At 50.5% G+C, this 18,703-nt stretch overlaps 1 protein-coding gene across 5 annotated transcripts in view; it reads right to left on the minus strand.

The window, feature by feature from the left end:
• The window catches only part of Bcl11b (B cell CLL/lymphoma 11B), an 87,729-nt gene that overhangs the window by 58,316 nt on the left and 10,710 nt on the right, over positions 1-18,703 (minus strand). For 2 of the 5 annotated variants that reach the window (XM_026781009.1, XM_026781008.1), the window contains exon 2: positions 15,112-15,474. The exons of 1 other annotated variant lie outside the window; for it this stretch is intronic. In XM_026781009.1, the coding sequence (XP_026636810.1) occupies positions 15,112-15,474 (363 nt within the window). Of the gene's footprint in view, positions 1-15,111; positions 15,478-18,703 lie in introns of all 5 variants that reach the window. 2 more of the 5 variants (XM_005343529.2, XM_026781007.1) reach the window with 1 other exon arrangement.

Genomic DNA, 18,703 nt, shown 5'->3' on the forward strand with positions numbered 1-18,703 from the left:
GAGAGAGAGAGAGAGAGAGAGAGAGAGAGAGAGAGAGAGAGAGAGAGAGAGAAATCGCCCATTTCCTTTTAAGGGGACCGAGGAGGACAAAGCACTGACAGTCACCTTCTTACTTTCTTTCCTCATGAAATCCATTTGCATCTCCTAACACACCAGAGGTGATGTGGGGTATGTGCACCACAAAATATGTAAAAACTAACACTTGGTGGGATTAATTTAATAAAGAGGGTGATCACGTTAACACCGGCAACTGATGCTTACAGGTCAATCCAGTAGGCTCACAGGGCAGCTGGCCGTAACAGAGGTCTACATTCAACGAAGGCTTATATACCACTGTTTAATATAAATAAAGACGCCGGCAGCAAATCCTCAATGGAAACATCTCTACTACAGAGTATTCCCATTAGAAATTGTGGGAAAATCATAGCACGCCTACTTTGATTTTTATCGTAATTTTTTTGCTGGACCATGGATAGAATTCGGAAGGGAATCCTTCAGAGAATGCAGGTCTCAACTTTCTCTAGGAGCAATGTGTTCACCTACCACTCACTTGTTTTTGAAATCGTTTCTTTAATTTTTTTTTCTTTTTAATCTGAAAGCCTGCACTTGGCTGTAATTACCCAGGAAGTCCTCTGCCTAACAGAGAAGACCCAACAAGAAAGTGACTTTTTCAGGTGCCCCTAAAACATCCTGAGTGAAACGTGGAGGAGGGAAGGCCTGGGTAGCTCGTGCTGTACAGAAACAATGACAGTCTCAGTCCGGCCCCAAAAGCTCCCACCCTGGCCCAGGGTGAGATTCCTAACTGGTACTTCAGAGGAAGACAGAAGCAAGTATCATGCAGGAGGCCTCTAGAACTAAACAGACCCAAAAACTGAACAGAAGGAAAGAAAAAAAAATGAAATAAAATCACTGCGCCATATCTCCAAATCTGAGAAAATGAAGTCTTGGGACTAAGAAGGAGGAGCTCGCCTCAGTTCTCAGGGCCCAGAACAGCCTCTGCACCTCCTAAGGCCGCCTGCCGCCCTGGGAGAAGCCACTAGCAACAAAAACTCCAGACCTTTCAGCTCTAACCCTGCTTGCTATAAGGCCTGAGCAAAGGCAGCCAGGAAGCTTTTTTTTCCCCCTCTCCTTCTCTGCTTGCATTTTTAATACCCCTTATTCTACACCCTAATTTCTTTGGGGAGGGGGGAGAGGAATCAGTGTCACTAAAAAAACGTCACTCTGTTTTGCAAAATCCAGCAGCTTCCTTGGCAGCGGAAAAGGCTGGCTGGCATTATCCCCTCATTTGACAAAACTACTATTCTGGGCATGTACTCAAAAACAGGTAGGAAGCAAACGCTGAGAAATAAGGAAGTGGAAACAGCCAACAGCTTCTTCACTACCAAGAACGCCAAGCGTAAACATGATTTATTTAGCTGTGTGTAACACGCCTGTCCTCCACTCAGCTGCAAGCCCACTTGAGTTTAAGGGAAGGGTGGGTAGGAGGAACAGGAAGGGAAAGCTGGGAAGACAAGAAGGAGAGAGAAGAGGTCACAGCTCTCCAGGGAGGCGGCTGAGCTGAGCGGTTCCGGTTGGAGTTTGAGGAGAGCAAGAATATTCTCCCCCAAAATATATGCACATGTCAAAAGAAGGCAGCCCTAATCTGTGGGTTAATTAAGTAACTGCCACTAACAAAAAAAAATGCAAGAGCCTGTCCGTGCGAACAGAATATACTCGGGCTTCTATGATCTCTGCTGCTCCCTGGCTTTTCCACGCACCATTTGGGCTCCATAGAATTTTGGGATTCCAGGTTCAGCAGAGAGAGAGCGCGGGGAACCTCGGTACCTCCCTTGCCCGTCTTTGCATGCCCACATGGAACTCACTCAGGTCTGTATTCAATTATGGAATGCCACACACCTGGCTGAGAGCCTACGCTACAATACAACCCCCATCTATCTGCAGTCCCCACCCCTCTCCACCTCAGAAGCTGGAACAAGGGCTTTGCCTAGGTCCCCAGAGGGAAGAGGAGAGTGCACACACCCACCCTGTCCCAAACCCAAGCTGGCAAACACTGGAGACATGCAGCAAGGTCTGTATGCCTAAAGAGCAGGAGGAGCCTGGAGGCTTTGGGTCCAGTAAGAGGTTATTATTAAAACTCGATTTCAAGTCACCCAGCATTTGCAGAGGAAAAGAAACCAAACCTCTCTGAGTACAAAATTACAACAAAAAAAGGTAAAATGTTGGCCCCCCCGCAGGCCACTGGAGGTCTGAATCTCCCTAGTGAAGGTACCATTTCATAGTCCACCAGCTGTGTACTCGATGGGCACAGATGCCCATTTCATTGAGCTTTGGTAGGGAGGTAGAGAAAGGAAAAGGAGAATTTCCTCACCGGGCTGGCCCGAGTCCCTTCTTCACCTGCATTGAGCAAGACTCTGCACTTAAAGGCAACCTGCTGTATGCTTCCCAGTCTAGACCCCATCCCCCCACACACCCACCCTACTACCCACCCCCAACTTGCTCCCTACCCTTCCGAGGCCAGAAGCTAGTATCAGGATAGGAAAGGGCCTTTTCTGGGGTGTTCAGGTCAAGGGCAAAAGTAACACCACTAGGCATTAAGATCATAGATCACATGGTGTTCCCCAAAAGTAAGGAGCTGGAGGTGGGGGCTGCAGAGAAGCACCTCTAACGTGAATGGGGATGGGTGAGGGACGTTTTCTAGTGGTACGTGCCACAGCCTCTCCCGGAAGCCCCCAAATGCTTCCTCACTGGCATTAAAGACAACACCCTCTATATACAAGCAGCTGTTGGATGCCTTTCCTCTTTGCAAATTAGTCACCCCGCCCCCAGGGCCCAAACAATAACAGTCTCTCGGGTATGGTGTCTACGAAATCAGCCATAGCTTTGCTCACCACTGGCTTACGTACGCTCCTGTGTAGATGGGAACTGTTAAGTAAAAATAATACGTCCCCATTCTACAGACACAGGCACCGGCTGAGGGGCTGGCTGGCCCTGGGTTCTTGGAGGACAGGACAGGCTGTGGGGCCAAGGGTGAACCCAGTGCCTAAGCCCTGGAGTGGCACCTGACACTCCAATCTCCACAAATATTTATCAAACGCCTAAGCGGGGGGTGCAGGTGCCCCCGAGGGAAGAAATGCTGTAGGAAATCCTACAAAAAAAAAAAAAGTGGCTGTTTCTCCAAGCAGCAGAAGGGAAAGCGCTGGGCAGTGGTGCTACAGCAGGCTTCCTCCGCCCCTTCAGCTACCGACCCGATGGTTGAACTGCCACAGGATCCAGCTGACAGAGGGCTCCGTTTCCATGCACACCTCCCACACACTGCTCCAGAACAAAGCCAAGCAAAGCCACCTGTGCCCTGAGGACACAGCCCAGGGCTCAGAGCCACATAGTCAGGCAGCCCTCTGTCACTCTGACACCCAGGCATGAAAGATCTATACACCCTTCAGCCAAGGGATTGGGCGCGGCGGGGGGGGGGAGGGGGGGGGTGTTTTAAACCCAACCCCGGGGGGGGGGGGGGGGGGGGGTCAGGCCCTGGAGGAAAACCCTCCACTATGTAGTCTTAGCTCAAATCTAGAGGGGGAAAAATCATGCATAATTTTTTAAAATCATTTTCAGGCCGTCAAAGTAAAAGAAAAAACACAAGTGAAGACCCGGGCTACTTCTTAGGGTGGTAACCGTTAAGCCAGCCAACCCCTGGGCACTGGTCCCACAAGCAAAACATGAACAGGACCCATCCTCTCTCATGCCTAGCCTCCAAACACACTAACACGTTCATCTCTTTTGACTACAGATTTGGGATGTGTATACACACACATACACACACACACACACACACACAGACATAGTGTTTCATCTTTCATTGTGTAAAAGAACCCAGGTACGTAAATATTAATCAAACACAGAACCTGCCTTTTCGTCGCAGCCCATTCTGAGGACAGGGTTGTGATCTTTACCAGTATTTACAATATCCAAAGGCAGTTTCTATCTTGTTGGAACTGACATAAACGGACGTCTGAGAAATCCAAGAGCAAGTTCGGGCAGAGAGAAACCCTTCTTGTCCAGGACGGGCAGGTTTCCGTTCCTGGGAACAACTTGCTGCTCCCCAAGGCCTTTCAACAAATAAATTGACAAGTACTTCAGACGCCACCAGAAAAGCCAGTTGCTGGAAGCTCAAATTAGCTAAACCTGTGGGGTTTTTTCCTTTTTTCTTTTGAAGAGCAACTCTTTCTCAAAATGCTAGGAAGGGATTGTTGACACAGTACCCAGAGAGGTCAGAAGCGCAGTCTGCCGTGTCAAGCCCAAACCATAAGCACACATGGACACACATTTTAAAACCACCTTGCCTACTGTTCTAACACATTTAATCTGTCTAGCTCACACCGATTTCTGAATGGTGAATGGAGAGCTGGGTCCAATCCTAGACTGGAAAAGATGTCCCAGTGAAGGCAAATACTTCATCTTCCACAGGCAAGCAACACTCGTTTTTATTTCAGGAGTACCAGCTCCAGAAGAATGCTGGCAGGTTTTCTTAAGAGCTTATTGATTGAGCCCTGCGTGATGACACACAGCTTTAACCCCAGCACTAGACAGGCGGGAGCAAGAGTTCGAGGCCAGCCTGGTCTACAGAGTGAGTTCCAAGACAGCCAGGGTAGTTACTCAGAGAAACCCTGTCTCAAAAAACAAAAAAACAACAACAAAAAAATAAAAAAAAAAAGAACAAGAACAAAACGAACAAAACAAAAGTTTATTGGTTGATACTGAAATTCACCACTGATTGTAAGGGTCTCTTGGAGAGCTCCAACAATGAGGTCAATTTTTAAGACGCAGCGTGAGTGCTGGAATTCTAGCAAGGTGATAATTTGCATACAAATCTCTCTAGAGGGACAGAAAGAGGAAGAAGCAGAGCGGAGGCTGAGGAGGGATCTTATTCCACTCCCAGGAATCCCGTGCTTTCCTGCTTCTGCCTCACTCCACTGGAGGGTTCCATTCCCACACAATGGGGAAAACTTTTGTCCCGAGTGTTTCAGAGTCACAACCCCAACACCCCTCTTTCCCTCTCTGGGGCAGGCCTAGCTGCCCTGCAGGAACTCAAGCATACAGAAGGGATCTCAAGACCCTTGCCTTCCGGTCTCACCTGGATCCTTAGGCCAAGGTGAACTTAAGATCCCTTCCGAGCAATAGCGGCAAAGGAGACAGGGTCCCTGGACGGTCCCAAGACCCTAAGCAAAAGTCACGCGGGCTGAGAGGTCTGCCCCTCGCCGTGGCGGCTTCGGGGAAGGGCCACTGGCAGCTTCCAAGGGGTTCTGAAATGCAATTTCCCAGGCCAGGGGTCACTCGATTCGCCGCGTACACTCTGGGCAGAAAGGGGGCGAGCAGTGGGGGTGGGGCGTCCCGTGCACAAAGGGCTCCAAAGCGGGGCGGCCTCCCGCCGTTGACCTTGGGTCTCCGCCTCCATCCCTCTCTTACAGCCCGGGAAGGGGGTTGGCTTGGAGCCAGGAGCGTGCTTGCTGGACTGCGGCTGAGCTGGAGGTGGGGGAGGGCTCCAAGGTGCGGGGTGGAGGTGGGGGGTCGAGGGAAAGGGGTACGTAAAACAAAAGAATAGAATCTAGGGTTTCAGCTCGCTTCGCGGAAACCCGGACTGCAACTCCTGGCGGCTGCGACTCGGTGCGCGGTGCCCGAAACCCAAAAGAAAAGTTGCATGAATCCTCCCCGTGGAGTGGTCTTTCGGCTCACCCAGCCCCCACCCCTTTCTCAGACCCGGGCCAAAGCAGGCGGAGAAGAAAGGGGCGCGCCTGCCCCACGAGGCCAGACGCCGACAGGGTCAGCTGCGCCTCCGCCCGCCCAGCGCCCCGCGCGGGCAGCTGGTCTATTAAGCCCCAGAATTATGCATGGACCTGGCGCCCCTCGGCCTCCAGCCCAGGGCGCAATCTACGTGCATGGTGGGGAGGGCGGGCAGGAGTGGCCCGAGGAGGACCGGGCCCGCCCCAAGGCCCAGGAGTGGTGGGGTGGAGGCCCCCAGTAGACCCAGGTGAGTCTGGGGAGGGTTATCCGTAGCCAGAGAGGCCCGGGTGCAGTCACCGAGCAGTTAGTGTCCATACCACACCGCGCACCCGGCCAAAACAGTGTGCGGTCGGCTCTGGGGGAAAATCATTGTGCTCTCCTGCTGGGTGAATTGGTGTCAATGGACCCAAATTTCAGAGTGACCTTCAAGGAGACAGGGTCTGAGGTGCACACCACGTGGACGAGGCCGGGGGAGCGCAGTTCCAGTACCCCAACTCTCAAGAGCCTAGGAGAGGGCCTGAGGCCGTGTGGGGGAGGGGCTGCTGGCCGAGAGGCGGGAAAGGATTCTTTCAAGTAGCACCGTCCGGGTGCCTGGAAAATTGCATTAGTGGTACCTTGAGCCAAGAGCCTCAGAAGAGATTCAGTGATGTCTACCCCCATCCTCGATCCCCATCACAGGCCTCAAAACACCCTAAAACCTAACAGACCACCACCACAACCACGGGCCACTTTCCAGACCACTGTCCTGCGATGTGCAGACCCCGACCCGAAGCGCGGACCTCCTTTGCGGCTCTGAGAGACTCTGTTTACGAAAATGACTTTCTTTCCCATTTTCTTCCAAGCAAAGGCCAGGTTGGAAAAATTACGTGCCTTTGTTGCCCCTTCCCAGCGAATAAAGTCGCCTGGTTTTCAGGGAAAGTTTTACAAGCCAGTGATGCAGAGAAGACCGCACTGTTTAGGTCTCTTAATTAGCTAGCTTTGAACTAAGGTGGGGGTGGGGGCAGACCCAGCTCGGGCTCCAAGAAAGAACATAGTTCTGGTTTAGGACCCCACAACGGTTTGCCAGCCATTTGCTGGAGGTGGAAAAGGGTCAAGGGAGGATCGGCCTGTTTGTTTTTAAGGAAAAAAGAATGCAGACCCTTGCTTTCACCCTAAACCTAGAACAGTCCCTGCCCCTCATCCTCAGGAGCCCTTCCCTAAATGGACTCCTACTCTCTCCAGAAATCTGGCCTGCCTTGGAAAAGCTGAAAGGGGACCAATCAGACAGTTCAAGGTTTATTCTTGCTGGACGCTAACTGGGATTCGTTTGTGCCTTCATTGGGGGCATGAACCAGGCACTGGGGCTGCAGCCATTTTACAAGGCTCTGCATTTAGACGCTGATCCCAATATCGGCAGCTAGTCTGCCCCTTTAAGGCTGGGTCCACACTGACGACCTAAGAGTCTTGGAAAACTTCCCTCTGGCTCTAGCCTATGAGCGACAGCTATAATCACACATCTTTAGGTGTGGCTGTTTTGGACTGGGGGGAGGGAGTTGCTCTGCCTTGGGAGGTACATCTGAACAGCCTGTCTCCCGCCTACACCGGGAGTGGGGTCTTTCACCCTAGGAATGAGGTCTAGGTATGGGAAGCCACAAACAGATGACATCTGGACCTGTGCTTTCCCTCTCAGCACCCCCTCCCCGGAACTCTGTTTGCCGCCCCCCCCCCCCCAATCAATGGCTTTCATTTTCAATAGAGCAAATTCTTCAGGGAAACTAACTCCCCATATGAAAATGAGTCAAATCCGGGTGGTTGGGTAGGAGGGGCTTAGATGAGAAGCTGAGGGGCCTAACAACCTTATCATATTCTAGCTTAGAAGACAGGGGAAACAGAGAGGGAAGGGACAGATTCAAGGTCACACAGCAAGAATATACCTTCCAGGTCTCAGACCCCTGCCCCTCAGCCAGACTCTCCCGGGACCCAGGAAGCCATCCTACAGCCAGGGCAGCACGGTGAACAATGAACACATAACCACAGATAAGCACAGGACAGGTAGGGGCACTGTCCTCTCAGACTGGCTTCCAGTACACAGTACCCACTGCTCAGCTAGAAGCAGAAAGTCTGTGCCTACCACAGTAAACACTGGGTCCCCCAGAAGGATGGCCCAGTGAAGACCCCTTCGGGGCAGGCGGCAGGCTGCGGGTTCCAGTGAACCACCCACAGACTTAGACACTGCCCTGCCTATGACTCAGTTGCCTCTCCTACAAAACGAAAGTAGCAGCTGACTTACAGCTTTCAGAGGGTGGAGAGCGCAGATGGAACCAAGAATCAAATATGACCGCATCTCTGCTTGTTTGCCCTTCTGTAAAGTGGGGTTTGGGTTAACACCTACCGCGCAAGGTTAAAAGATTAAATGGAGGGTTAATCTTTACAAGGCCTTGGAAACAGGGCCACATAGCACATACTAAGCTCCAAGAAGCATGCATTAAGTTGAAAATCCAACAATGAAAACCTCAACCTCCAGTGAAAAGACAAGCCCAGGGGGACAGGAGCGAAGGCCAGGCTGTCTTCTTTGCATAGTCGTGGACACAAATCTCTCTAGCTTTGTATGAGACCAACACCACCAGCAGCAACAAACCTTGTGCAACACACACACATGCACACACACACACATGCACACACACATGCACACACACACATGCACACACACACATGCACACACGCACACATGCACACACACACACGCACATACAAAATAAAAGAGACTCAATTGCTAACTACTGTCAAACCAAAAACAATAACAGACTGAGTGTGGCTAAATTCTCCCTCAGAGCCAGGCTTCTTTCTTTCCCTCTTCCTTCTCGTCCTTTCTCAACTGCAATGGGCCAATATGTCATCCAGCAAATAAAGACATACGCCTAACAGGAGGTGGGGAGAAAACCCTTCTAGCTGACCAATGCTTTTTAAATCCATTAAGATTTTGGACTACAGCTCAGAACTGAAGTCGTGTCTGTCACTAGCACTGCTCTGGTTTATACAGCGAGGGAGCCTCTGTCCCCTGCTATGCAGAAGCTCACCCCAGTTACAGATAAAGTGGGACCCTCTGGGAGAGATGAACAGCCCCAAGACTCAGGGTTGGGCAGTGATGGTTAGTGATAGTGATATACTTTCCAGGTCTCTGCCAGATCCCTGCCCCTCAGCCTGACTCTTTCTCCCTGGACCCAGGAAGCCGCCTGCTGGTTACCATCCTGCAGCTGGGGCAGCACTACCAACAATGGACACATAACCACAGATAGGCACAGGACAGGTAGGGGCACTGTCCTCCAGTCAGTGCCCGTCCTGACTCGGGATCATGAGCGCTAACTTCACACAAGCCACCAAATCTGTGGTGACATTGCCAGCTCCAGCTCTTCCATGTCATCTCTGAGGCCAGCCTTCCTCTGAGTGACCCCCTGTAACCACAGCTCCTGGTCTAGGGGCTGAGTGTACAGCCATACAACATTGAGTAAAAATTACAGTAAGCAGCCTGTCCTGGAAAGCAATAGACCATCGAGTTGTACAGGGGCGGAGACTCCCAGAAATGAACAGCTAATACTTCCTCAAACCCATAATTCCACAAAATAAAACAAATGGTTTGTGTTTGTGGGTTACAAACAACTGCAACAAAGAGTATAAAATAAAGCAAATAATTTTCATGAGTGAGAAAAAAAATTTCAACCCAGGCCCATGGAAATTTACATCTTAGAGCTTGCTCAGCTGCTACCTTCACATGCAAGGGTCAAGTTTTGGGGGCCTGAGGATTCCTGGCTGCATCCAGACTCCAGCATGGGCTTCCAAACTCAGGTCAGATGGGGGAATAGAGGTGTTTGGTGCCCGCTACCCCCAGATCTTCCGGGCAACTCACAGAATTCCTCTCCTTAAAACCAATGTCAGCTGGCCGGGTCAAGCAGGTCTCACTCCCCTTTCCTACGTGACTATGGGAAAGTTCCTTAACTTCTCCAAGAACCTTCCAAACCCGAATTCAATATAGGATTATAAGTATCTATTTGGAGGCTTAAAACTTAAGTGAGAAATCTGAGAAAACTCCTCTAGGACAACGACAAGAAGAATCCCGCGGCACCTCTACCTGGACCTCCCGGCAGGCCACCCTGAGCCCTGAGGTCAGTCCACCAGCCAGTGTTCTCCCAGGGCTATGGTTCTTCAGGCAGAACACGAACCTGTTCCTCACTACAGACAGGACTAATAATTAGTTGTCACGACTTAGTAATAAAACGAGATAATCCATACCACAATATACATGGATTTAACTAATGTTAATTTTGAGGGAAAAAAGCAGCTCCCAATGGATCAAATGCAAGGATTCTGAGACACCCCTCAAGTGGGGTTATCTCCAGCTTCCAGCACAAGCCACTTAGTCACTTTCTCTCACATCCGGGGTAACGGTTCTGTTTTTCACACTGAATTTTCTATATGCCCTGCAGCGACTGTTCTCAGAGCAGCATGGAAACCATGGGGCTCACCAGGACCCCCTTTCTCCAGCAGTGGGATTCTGAAACCATAAACCAAACCCCTGTCTGTCCAAGGGCTCTCCAGGCTCATCCTAGGCCCAGCTCAGGTTTTCCAATGAAGACACATACAGCAAGCACAGACACCATGGTGACAGCCACCTGTCACCTCCAGGCTAGGGACCTACCACCTCCCGCCATTACTATCCTATAGCCTGCATTTCAGAAGCCTGACATTTGGGGTTTGGGAGTGTTAGGGCTCAAACCTGGGACAAATGACTGAGATGCCTAGTAACATCAAAGTAGACTCAGGCTGCCAGGTGCTCCCAGCATCCCTCAGTTCCTACCTGTTACAGGGTCCTCCTGGCTGGCATACCTCCACCCTCCACCCTAAACTATTCCTGCCCAGGGACTTGGCTGGGCTTCCCCTTCCCCCAGTTTCTCTGGCCCCTAAATAACTCAGGCATTTTGGCTATGCCCATCTCTTGACCAGTTCCTTAGCCCAAGCACTTGTCTAAATGGCATCTCTCTTGTTCTCCTTCCCGCTCTCTCACGTGCTTCAGCTCAGTCTGGCCATGTTTACTCTGGACTTTCCCAGATGCTGCTGTCCCTGCCTGCCTGCTTTCTCCCTTATATCTGTAATAATAATAATAATAAAAAAAAAGACCTCAACCCCTTATCAACCCCTTAAGAACAGTTATGTCCTTCTTTTGTTTCCTTTTTTAATTCAGGGAAAGGAAAAGATGGTGACAGCAGATTCCTCCCCGTTGGACCAACCCCCTTTTGAGTATGGCCAGGGTGATAACATGAAGAACCAAATTTCCTTTGAAGGCCACAACCACCTATGTGGTATATCCTAGGTCTCCTTTCATTAAGTCCTCTTCATGATGCAGAAAAAGAAGTGAGACTGGGAAAGTAGAGAGGGTCTCCATCAGACCCACTGCAGTAAATGCCATTGGGTTCAGTCCGGGGGACACCAAGGTCCCCAACCCCTTCCCAGGATGAGGCACTGTGCCGGACATCACAACATGGCGTTGATGTGATAAAAGATACAAGGGTGGGCTTGAACCCTTGCCCATCTCACCCTGCCGTTGTTTCTGATGCGTGAGTCTCAGAACCCAGTGGAAGCTTCCACAGTTCTCACTGAGCCTTTCCTAAAACACCCAAAATTGTGTGCGGTTGGGAAGCAGAGAGCCATGATAGAAAACCTCGGGTTGGGGGGAGCACATACGAGCACTCACATGTACACTGTAGTTGTGCCCTCCCTTTTCCAGCTACCCACACACAGGCCTGAGTCATCATTAGCACAGAAAAGAACCAAGTCTCTGAAGGGCTGGAGGGCTGGGAGCAGGGTGGCCTCACGTCCTGTCTTTCCTACACAGCTTCAGACCCCAAACAACTGAAATCCTTTCTCTCTGTCCCTGCCCTAGACAGCCCCTCAGCAAACCCTGTATCTCCCCACCCCTCACCTGGGTCAGCCTGGGTGCATGGACCTAGTGCCTGAGGGGAGCATCCCTGCTAGAGGCAGACAGAGGCCGTAGGGAGGCATCACTAGCTGCACCCAGGACCTCCACTGGTGGGTATTACCATCAACACCCCTTGCACTCTTGACTCAGACCTCAGCCAAAGGCTTTACTTCAGCCAATCACCGCTGTCCCTAGGTGGGCCTTGACAGCCACCAGGAACTTCCTCTACCACAGCCAGTGAGCATCGGTGAGCATCATCGAGGAGGCCAGCATCAAGGACAGGGCTGCTATCTCCTCACACAATCCTTTTGAGAAGAGTGGTAGGTGTTGAATGAATGAATGAATGAATGAATGAATGAATGAAGAGTGCCCTCCTCCGGGAGCTGAGCTTTATAAATTCCTCTCTGTACCTTCCTAATCCTCTATCAATTAAAACAACGAAAAGATCACAGACTGTTTACAGCCATCTTCAGAATGATATTGCCAAAGAAAGGGTAGGGACAGAGTTCACACCTCAGCTGGATGACTAGTCAGATCTCAGCTCAATTCTCACCCTGGGGACACAGTGAAGGACAGGAAAAACATCTCAACACCTCCATCCATCTCTGGGGCCCTGCTTCTAGAAGTTTCTGGTAGAAAGGAAAGGTTATGGGAAGCAAGTGAAGGTGCAGAACGTGACACACTCTCACTGCCACCCCATCAAGGACCCAGCCACCCCAGCCAGCCAGAAGCAGAGTCCCGAGGATCAACAGCCACCTGCCCACCAGCTACTGGCAGGGACCAGCAAGGCCAGAGAAGACAGCCACAGGGCATGGGGTAGCTGGGAAGTGCCCCTGAAGCCACAGCCAGGAGGCAGGAGCAGGGGGCCCACTAAGGCCAGTGTGCCAGCGGCCTGGACAGCAGCCGTAAGGATTTCCGGAAGCCTGGATATAGAAGAGTCCGCGATTCCTGGCTCCCCTCTTAAAATATAAAGACTCAATTATCTTTGAGCAGCTTGCTTCACACACGAATTGACACATTTATTTTACAATAAATAACTGAAAGTTATCTGTGTTTCCTTTACTGTTAATCTACACAGAGAAATAATAAACAGGCCTTGTCTACCAAGCTGCAAGGACTGCAGAGTCCTCAGAATTCAATTAAGCTAAAATAATTAATGCTCTCACCATATTAAATTACTTTATACATTTGAGCCACTGATGTTTTATTCTTTAATCTTTCCTTTCTATTAAATGAAGGAATAAAAAGAAGGAAGGAAGGAAAGAAAGAAAGAAAAGAAAAGTTGGTACCCAAGTAGGGAGGGGCCAGGAGACCCGGGCGTGGAAAGGAAGGGTGGGTGGATTGGGTTGCAAGAACAAAATGGTCAGTTGCAGCTGACACAGCAGGCAGAGTGCTGTGTGCCTTTGATTAGAATAACATTTGAAATGCTTTGAACAAACGTATCGCTTTAGGCTGCTAAGGGCTTATTCCACCTATGGAAGAAATCCATTCCCCACCTTGCTTCGCTTGCCTTGCCACTGAACAGAAGGGCTGAGGACATCTCCCATCACACATAAATAAAAATACGATGGGTCACTAACAGTATGGGGGACGCAGGGTATCGGGGGAGCTGGAGGATAAGGACGAAGCTGCCGGGAGATGAACCGCTTTTTGAAAAATCACATTTAGTTGCTTTCTTAAGCAAACTTCCCCACGGTGATCCACAGGCTCTCCTTGGGAAAGACTTCAACATAAAATGAGGATTTGGAGGCTGGGCTCAGATGAAAGTAAATGAGGGCCAGGCACCCCTCAATGGCTGCTGTACGCTGTTGACACCAGGTGTCCCCCCACTTCTGAAATCCATCCCAAGTGGTATGTCTGACAACGACAAGGGACCAGACGCCCTTCTTGCCTTAATGGTGATGTGTCGTGCTAGCCGTGTTTTTGTGCCTGGTTATGTTGGCATTGTCTTCATACCTGATTTCCACTAAGACACCCACCAGAAAGCAAAGTCTAGGCCAAGATCGTCCACAGGCTCGCCTGCTCCCCACTGCCCAGCCTGCGCTTTCAGACCTTTGCAGACTGTGCAGCTCCTCCCAGCAAACAGGTGACAAACTGGGGCCCAAAGACATGCAACTGGCATGTGTTGGAGGTGGGCTGGCCGTGACGATGACTGCCTCTAATGTGAGGCCCTGGCCTATGCTTTGTGTCACCTCCTCAGAACATGCAGTGTCCAGTGTCCTTAGGGTTCATGACCCAAACACCACAGGGACTGTTTTTATGTTTCTCCATCTGGCTACCTACTTGCATGAGGCCAAGTCAGAAGGAAACTCTGAGAGCGAGTTCCGCTGCCCAAGCACCTTGGAGCCTCTTCTTTCTCCGTTCCCATACAGGCCTGCTAGGATTATTCACTCCCTATTGACAAAGGAGGAAACTGAGGCTCAAACGCAAGAAGCAGCCAGCCCAAAGTCAAAAGGCAGAACTTGAACCCTTATCTGAACAAACCCTAAAGCCTGTCTTGCTGTCTCTTTGGGGAAACACAGTAGAACAAATCTCTCATATTCCCCAGAAGCAAGACCTTTGGTTTGCACAACACACGGAGGTTCCCTGGGAAACTATAGCACGCCATAGTATGGCCAAGAAGGAAAGACGTACAGCAAAGTCACCAAGTGGGTACATCCCACTGAAAGACACCACTGGTACCTGGGGCTGAGGCTCCATATCTGGTCTTCAGGGCAACAAAACAGCTATCTAGGTAGAACCAAATAGCTAGCCAAAAAAAAAAAAAAAAAGAATATCCGTTCTCCTCTAAGGGATCAGAATTCAGACAGGTTCCCACAAACTGAGGCCAGGCAAAACAGGAAGCAGGCTTATGGGTCAGATGGTCTACCTACCTCCTCTTTTCACAGCTGGGGAAACTGAGTCCCAAGAAAGGAGAGGAGACAAATGTCACATGTAAGTGCCTCCAGGTACTGCCACACTCAGAATCTTCTGAGTCCTTACAGCAACTGACAGACACCAGGAAGGTCTCCTGAACTCCATCTTAGAGATGAGAAAAACACCATTTCCGGGTTGGGAATAACAGAGTCCAAACCAAGCCTGGCTTCAAAGCCAGGGACTGAGCCAAGATTACCGACAAAGACAACCTCCAAATTTCCATCTTGCACTCCAGGCCACCTCTGGATTAAGCTCAAGATAAGGCTCCCTCACCAAAAGCAAAGTACCCAACATGCAGCATTCGGGCCTCCCTCAGCTGTCTTCCCCAGAGGGCCACTGCCCCAGATAGTGTGACCCAGAGGCCATCTTGGAAGGCCCTGGATCTCCCTAAGAATCAAGACTCCAAGGTCAAGGGGCAGGACCAGCCGGGGAGGTGGTTTCAGCAGCCACCAGGCGAGCAAATGTCATACCTGCAATGTTCTCCTGCTTGGGACAGATGCCTTTCGTGGGTGATAGTAGGTGGTCATCTTCATCAGGGGTGACCTGGATCCCGATCTCCACTGGCTCCGACACTCTCCTGAGCTCAGAGCGAGAGGAGGGTGGAGGACTGCCCTTGTCCAGGCCCTTGTCGTAGCAGGCCCCCAGGCCCCCACACTGTTTCTTCTTGTGCTCTATAAACACCAGGATGTCCCCCAGAGGGAAGTTCATCTGACACTGGCCACAGGTGAGTAGGTCAGGGTCGGGGCCACCCACCATCAGCCCCAGGCTGCTAGGTTCCTCTATCTCCAGACCCTCGTCTTCCTCGAGGATGGCAGCCTCCACATGGTCAGCCTCTGCTGGAGACAGAAAGGAGACAGGGGAGGGGCAGAGAAGACAAAGATGGGCTTAGGTGATCACAGGCACCAGCTCCCTCCACCCCTTCCCACTAAGAAGCAGGCCCCTTGGCTGCCAGTTTCTGTGGCTCCCCAAATCCTCCCAGAATTGGAGTTCACCATTCCATCCCATCATAGCCCTGAGGTCATCAAAGCAGCACAGATTCTCTGCTCCCTGGAGCACACCTTGCCAATTTCTCCCCACACGCACACCCCAACTGCCAGCAGCATGGGCTGGAGGCGGCAAGGCTCTCACACTTCAGGGTATCTGAGCATCACTGGGAGAGCGAGCTTCTCACTCCAGATCAATGACTCTGGAAGCCAAACATCGGCATTCTTTAAGCTGCCCCCCCCCCCCCGTTAATTCCAATGGGTGACAAGGCTGAGAAGCAAGGCGGTAACGCTGGGCCCCAACCCCTCTCTCCGTCTGGAGCTGGGCTCTCTCCCCACCAGCTTTCATTCATGTTCTTAGCCATTCATGAGCTTCCTGCTCGCATTCTTCCACCTGAGTCCTGGCCAGGCACCAAACTGGAAAACAGAAACCCAGAAACCCAGACAGGCGTTAGAAAGCCAGTCCTGCCCAGAGAAAGAAGCACCCGTGCTCAGAAGGAAGAGTCAAATTCCAGAATGTGAAAGGGAACGCCCGGCTTCCACCACATGCTGGGCTCCTGCTCAGACCTTCAGACCCTCAAAAACCCTCAGGGCTTTATCAGCTCACACTGTCCTTTCTTATCGGTCGGTGTTCTTTTCATTCAAGACAGGGAGAAAAGAAGGGGGGGGGGAAGCCTCTTCAGACTCCAAAATCATTGCTTGGCAGATCTCAAAGTGCACTTTCCATGGGTCTGTAGCAGTCAGAGCACTTCCTTTTGCTGTTTGCGTTATTATTTTGGAAGGGGCACAAGACCTAAATATTTCGAAGCTAATAAACGCTTCAAGAATCAGCCACTCCCTCAAGGGACCCTTGGAAAGCCGTACAGCAGAGTGATGTAATAAATCAAAGGCAGTGGAAGGGAGGTTCCGTGTTCCCCTTGGGTCTGGGCAACCCTGGCTGGAATTCTTCCCTGTCAGCTGGGAAGAAGGCACAAGTAGCCAGGTCTTCACGGGATCTGGGGACAGCCACAGGTCTGACACCAAGGAGGAAGGTAAATCGTAAGCTATACGGCAATTAGAAAGGGGGAATGATTGGCACAGCAGAGCTGGAGGGGTGAAGAGGAGGAAGAGGCATTCCATGACAGTGAGGTTATTAATGGGCCAGAGCCAGAGAGCAGAAACATGAAGGGAAACAGTCTGTGGCATCTCCAATACTACGTGGAAGTCGCTGTTTGTGTTTTCTGAGCATAAGTTTGCTCGGGGCCTGTGTGAGTCCATGTGCAAAACTGACTGCAGCGTCTGAGGCCGGTGACGTAGAATGTGCCCCTGGAGCCACGCGTGATACAGGGAGAGAGGAACAGGTACCGCCAATGGAAATCACACCTTGAGTCTCTGCCCGTGGTGACCAGGAGGTACGCAGGCCCTCTGTGAACTAAATGTTGACAGGCACCCGAAAACATGGCAGTTCAGAAACACCCCGCAGATGTGTAAATCCTAAATCTGTTGTTGCACCTTAACAACAACAACAACAAAAAATAATAGGTAAAGGGGCAATCCTCGCCACACCGCCCAGAAACCATTAATTATACTTGAAAAAGAAATCGGAGTTTTCTTAAAAGGGAGCTCGAAGACAATGCTACGTAATTAATTTACCGATTTATCTTATGAAAAGCTGCCTTGCCATGGTTAAAATGTAATCACAACCTTCAAGCTGAAGGTTCGAGGGAAAGACTGGGTTCCTATAAACCATTTGTAGGGACGTAGAAGGTAATTGTTCGTTGCCTCCTTTCCCTTTAATAATCTAACATTGAGCAATACTGTTTATATTGAAAAGCTTGTACCTTTAATTACCAATTACATATACATAATTTCAGAGCCAAACGAGAGGGCTGTGCGAACAGCCCTTTAGAAATAGAAGGCTGGGTTGTGCCCGTCTGCAGAAAGGAAACACTAATAAATGGGAGAAGAAGGCTGTCAAAGTATTATTTGGTCAAAAAAAAGGGGGGGGGCACGAAGGAAATGAGCTAAAAAGAAAAGAAAAGAAAGGAGGGCAAAATAAAACTGAGAATCCAAACGAAGCAGGTGAGGTGTATCTGTGGTGTGGTTTTTCAATGCTCGCCTTGAGCCAGCCTGGCAGCGCACCTGGTCCTTACAGCCTTTGATAGAAACAATAAACCCACATCCCCGACCCAATGTTGTGCTCCACAGACCTTTAATTGAGTCTACCATCAATAATAATAATAAGATTTTTTTTCAACCATGCCCACCCACCCGGACAATTTTCTAGAGTTTGAGTTATGCCCTCTCTGCTAGGAGGGTTCAAGTCACAAAATTTCAACGTGATTCTCTAATTCCAAAGAAACACAGGCTTATATAAAAATTAGTAAATGTCATATATGTCTGCACGATATTCCTTCCCTGTCCACATTTCCTTTGCCCAAGATGCCAAACCAGCATCGTCTTTTGTAATATCTATTACAAGATATTACATTTGTGTTCAGTCTGTCTCCTCACTTCCCCCATACAGCGAGGCCCGTGAGCCCCAGTCACTGGTGTAGTGCCCCCAATTCTGTTTACTAAGCTGTAGTTCTGAATTCTGTGCCTCCCCCTCACAGGCAGCCAACCTGGAGCACCAGGGCCCTACAGACAGGCTAGGCTGTGCCGGCACAGGCTCAGCTCAGAACTCAGGCCTTGCCTTTAAAACTGGGACCCAACCCACTGCCACAACTCAAGGAGTTGGGAGGAGAAGGAACCAGGAAAAAAATAAAAACTACCTCCCCTCCCACTTCCAGTGTTGAAAGTAAAACTCCTGAAGGTGACGGCATGCTCGCCCTGTGAACGCCAAGGAGTGGGGGTTCCTCTCCCCACCTCCAGTCTATGGGAGTGGGTCTCTGAACTGGGGCCTGTGGCTAGTGATTCTTTCCTGGGGAAGGTGGCAAGATCACCCCCCAGCATTCAGGCAGCAGAGTCCCACTGAACCCCAACTTCTGGGTGAACCAGGCAGCTGATTGGGCCTGAAAGCTCAGGCAGAGCTCTGAGAGACACCCCAAAAGCTGTGGTTTCATTTCCGCTGGCAGGCGGATATGGGCTGGGCATGTAG

This window comes from Microtus ochrogaster, chromosome 1 (genome assembly GCF_000317375.1).
Source record: "Microtus ochrogaster isolate Prairie Vole_2 chromosome 1, MicOch1.0, whole genome shotgun sequence".
Classification (NCBI taxonomy): domain Eukaryota; kingdom Metazoa; phylum Chordata; class Mammalia; order Rodentia; family Cricetidae; genus Microtus; species Microtus ochrogaster.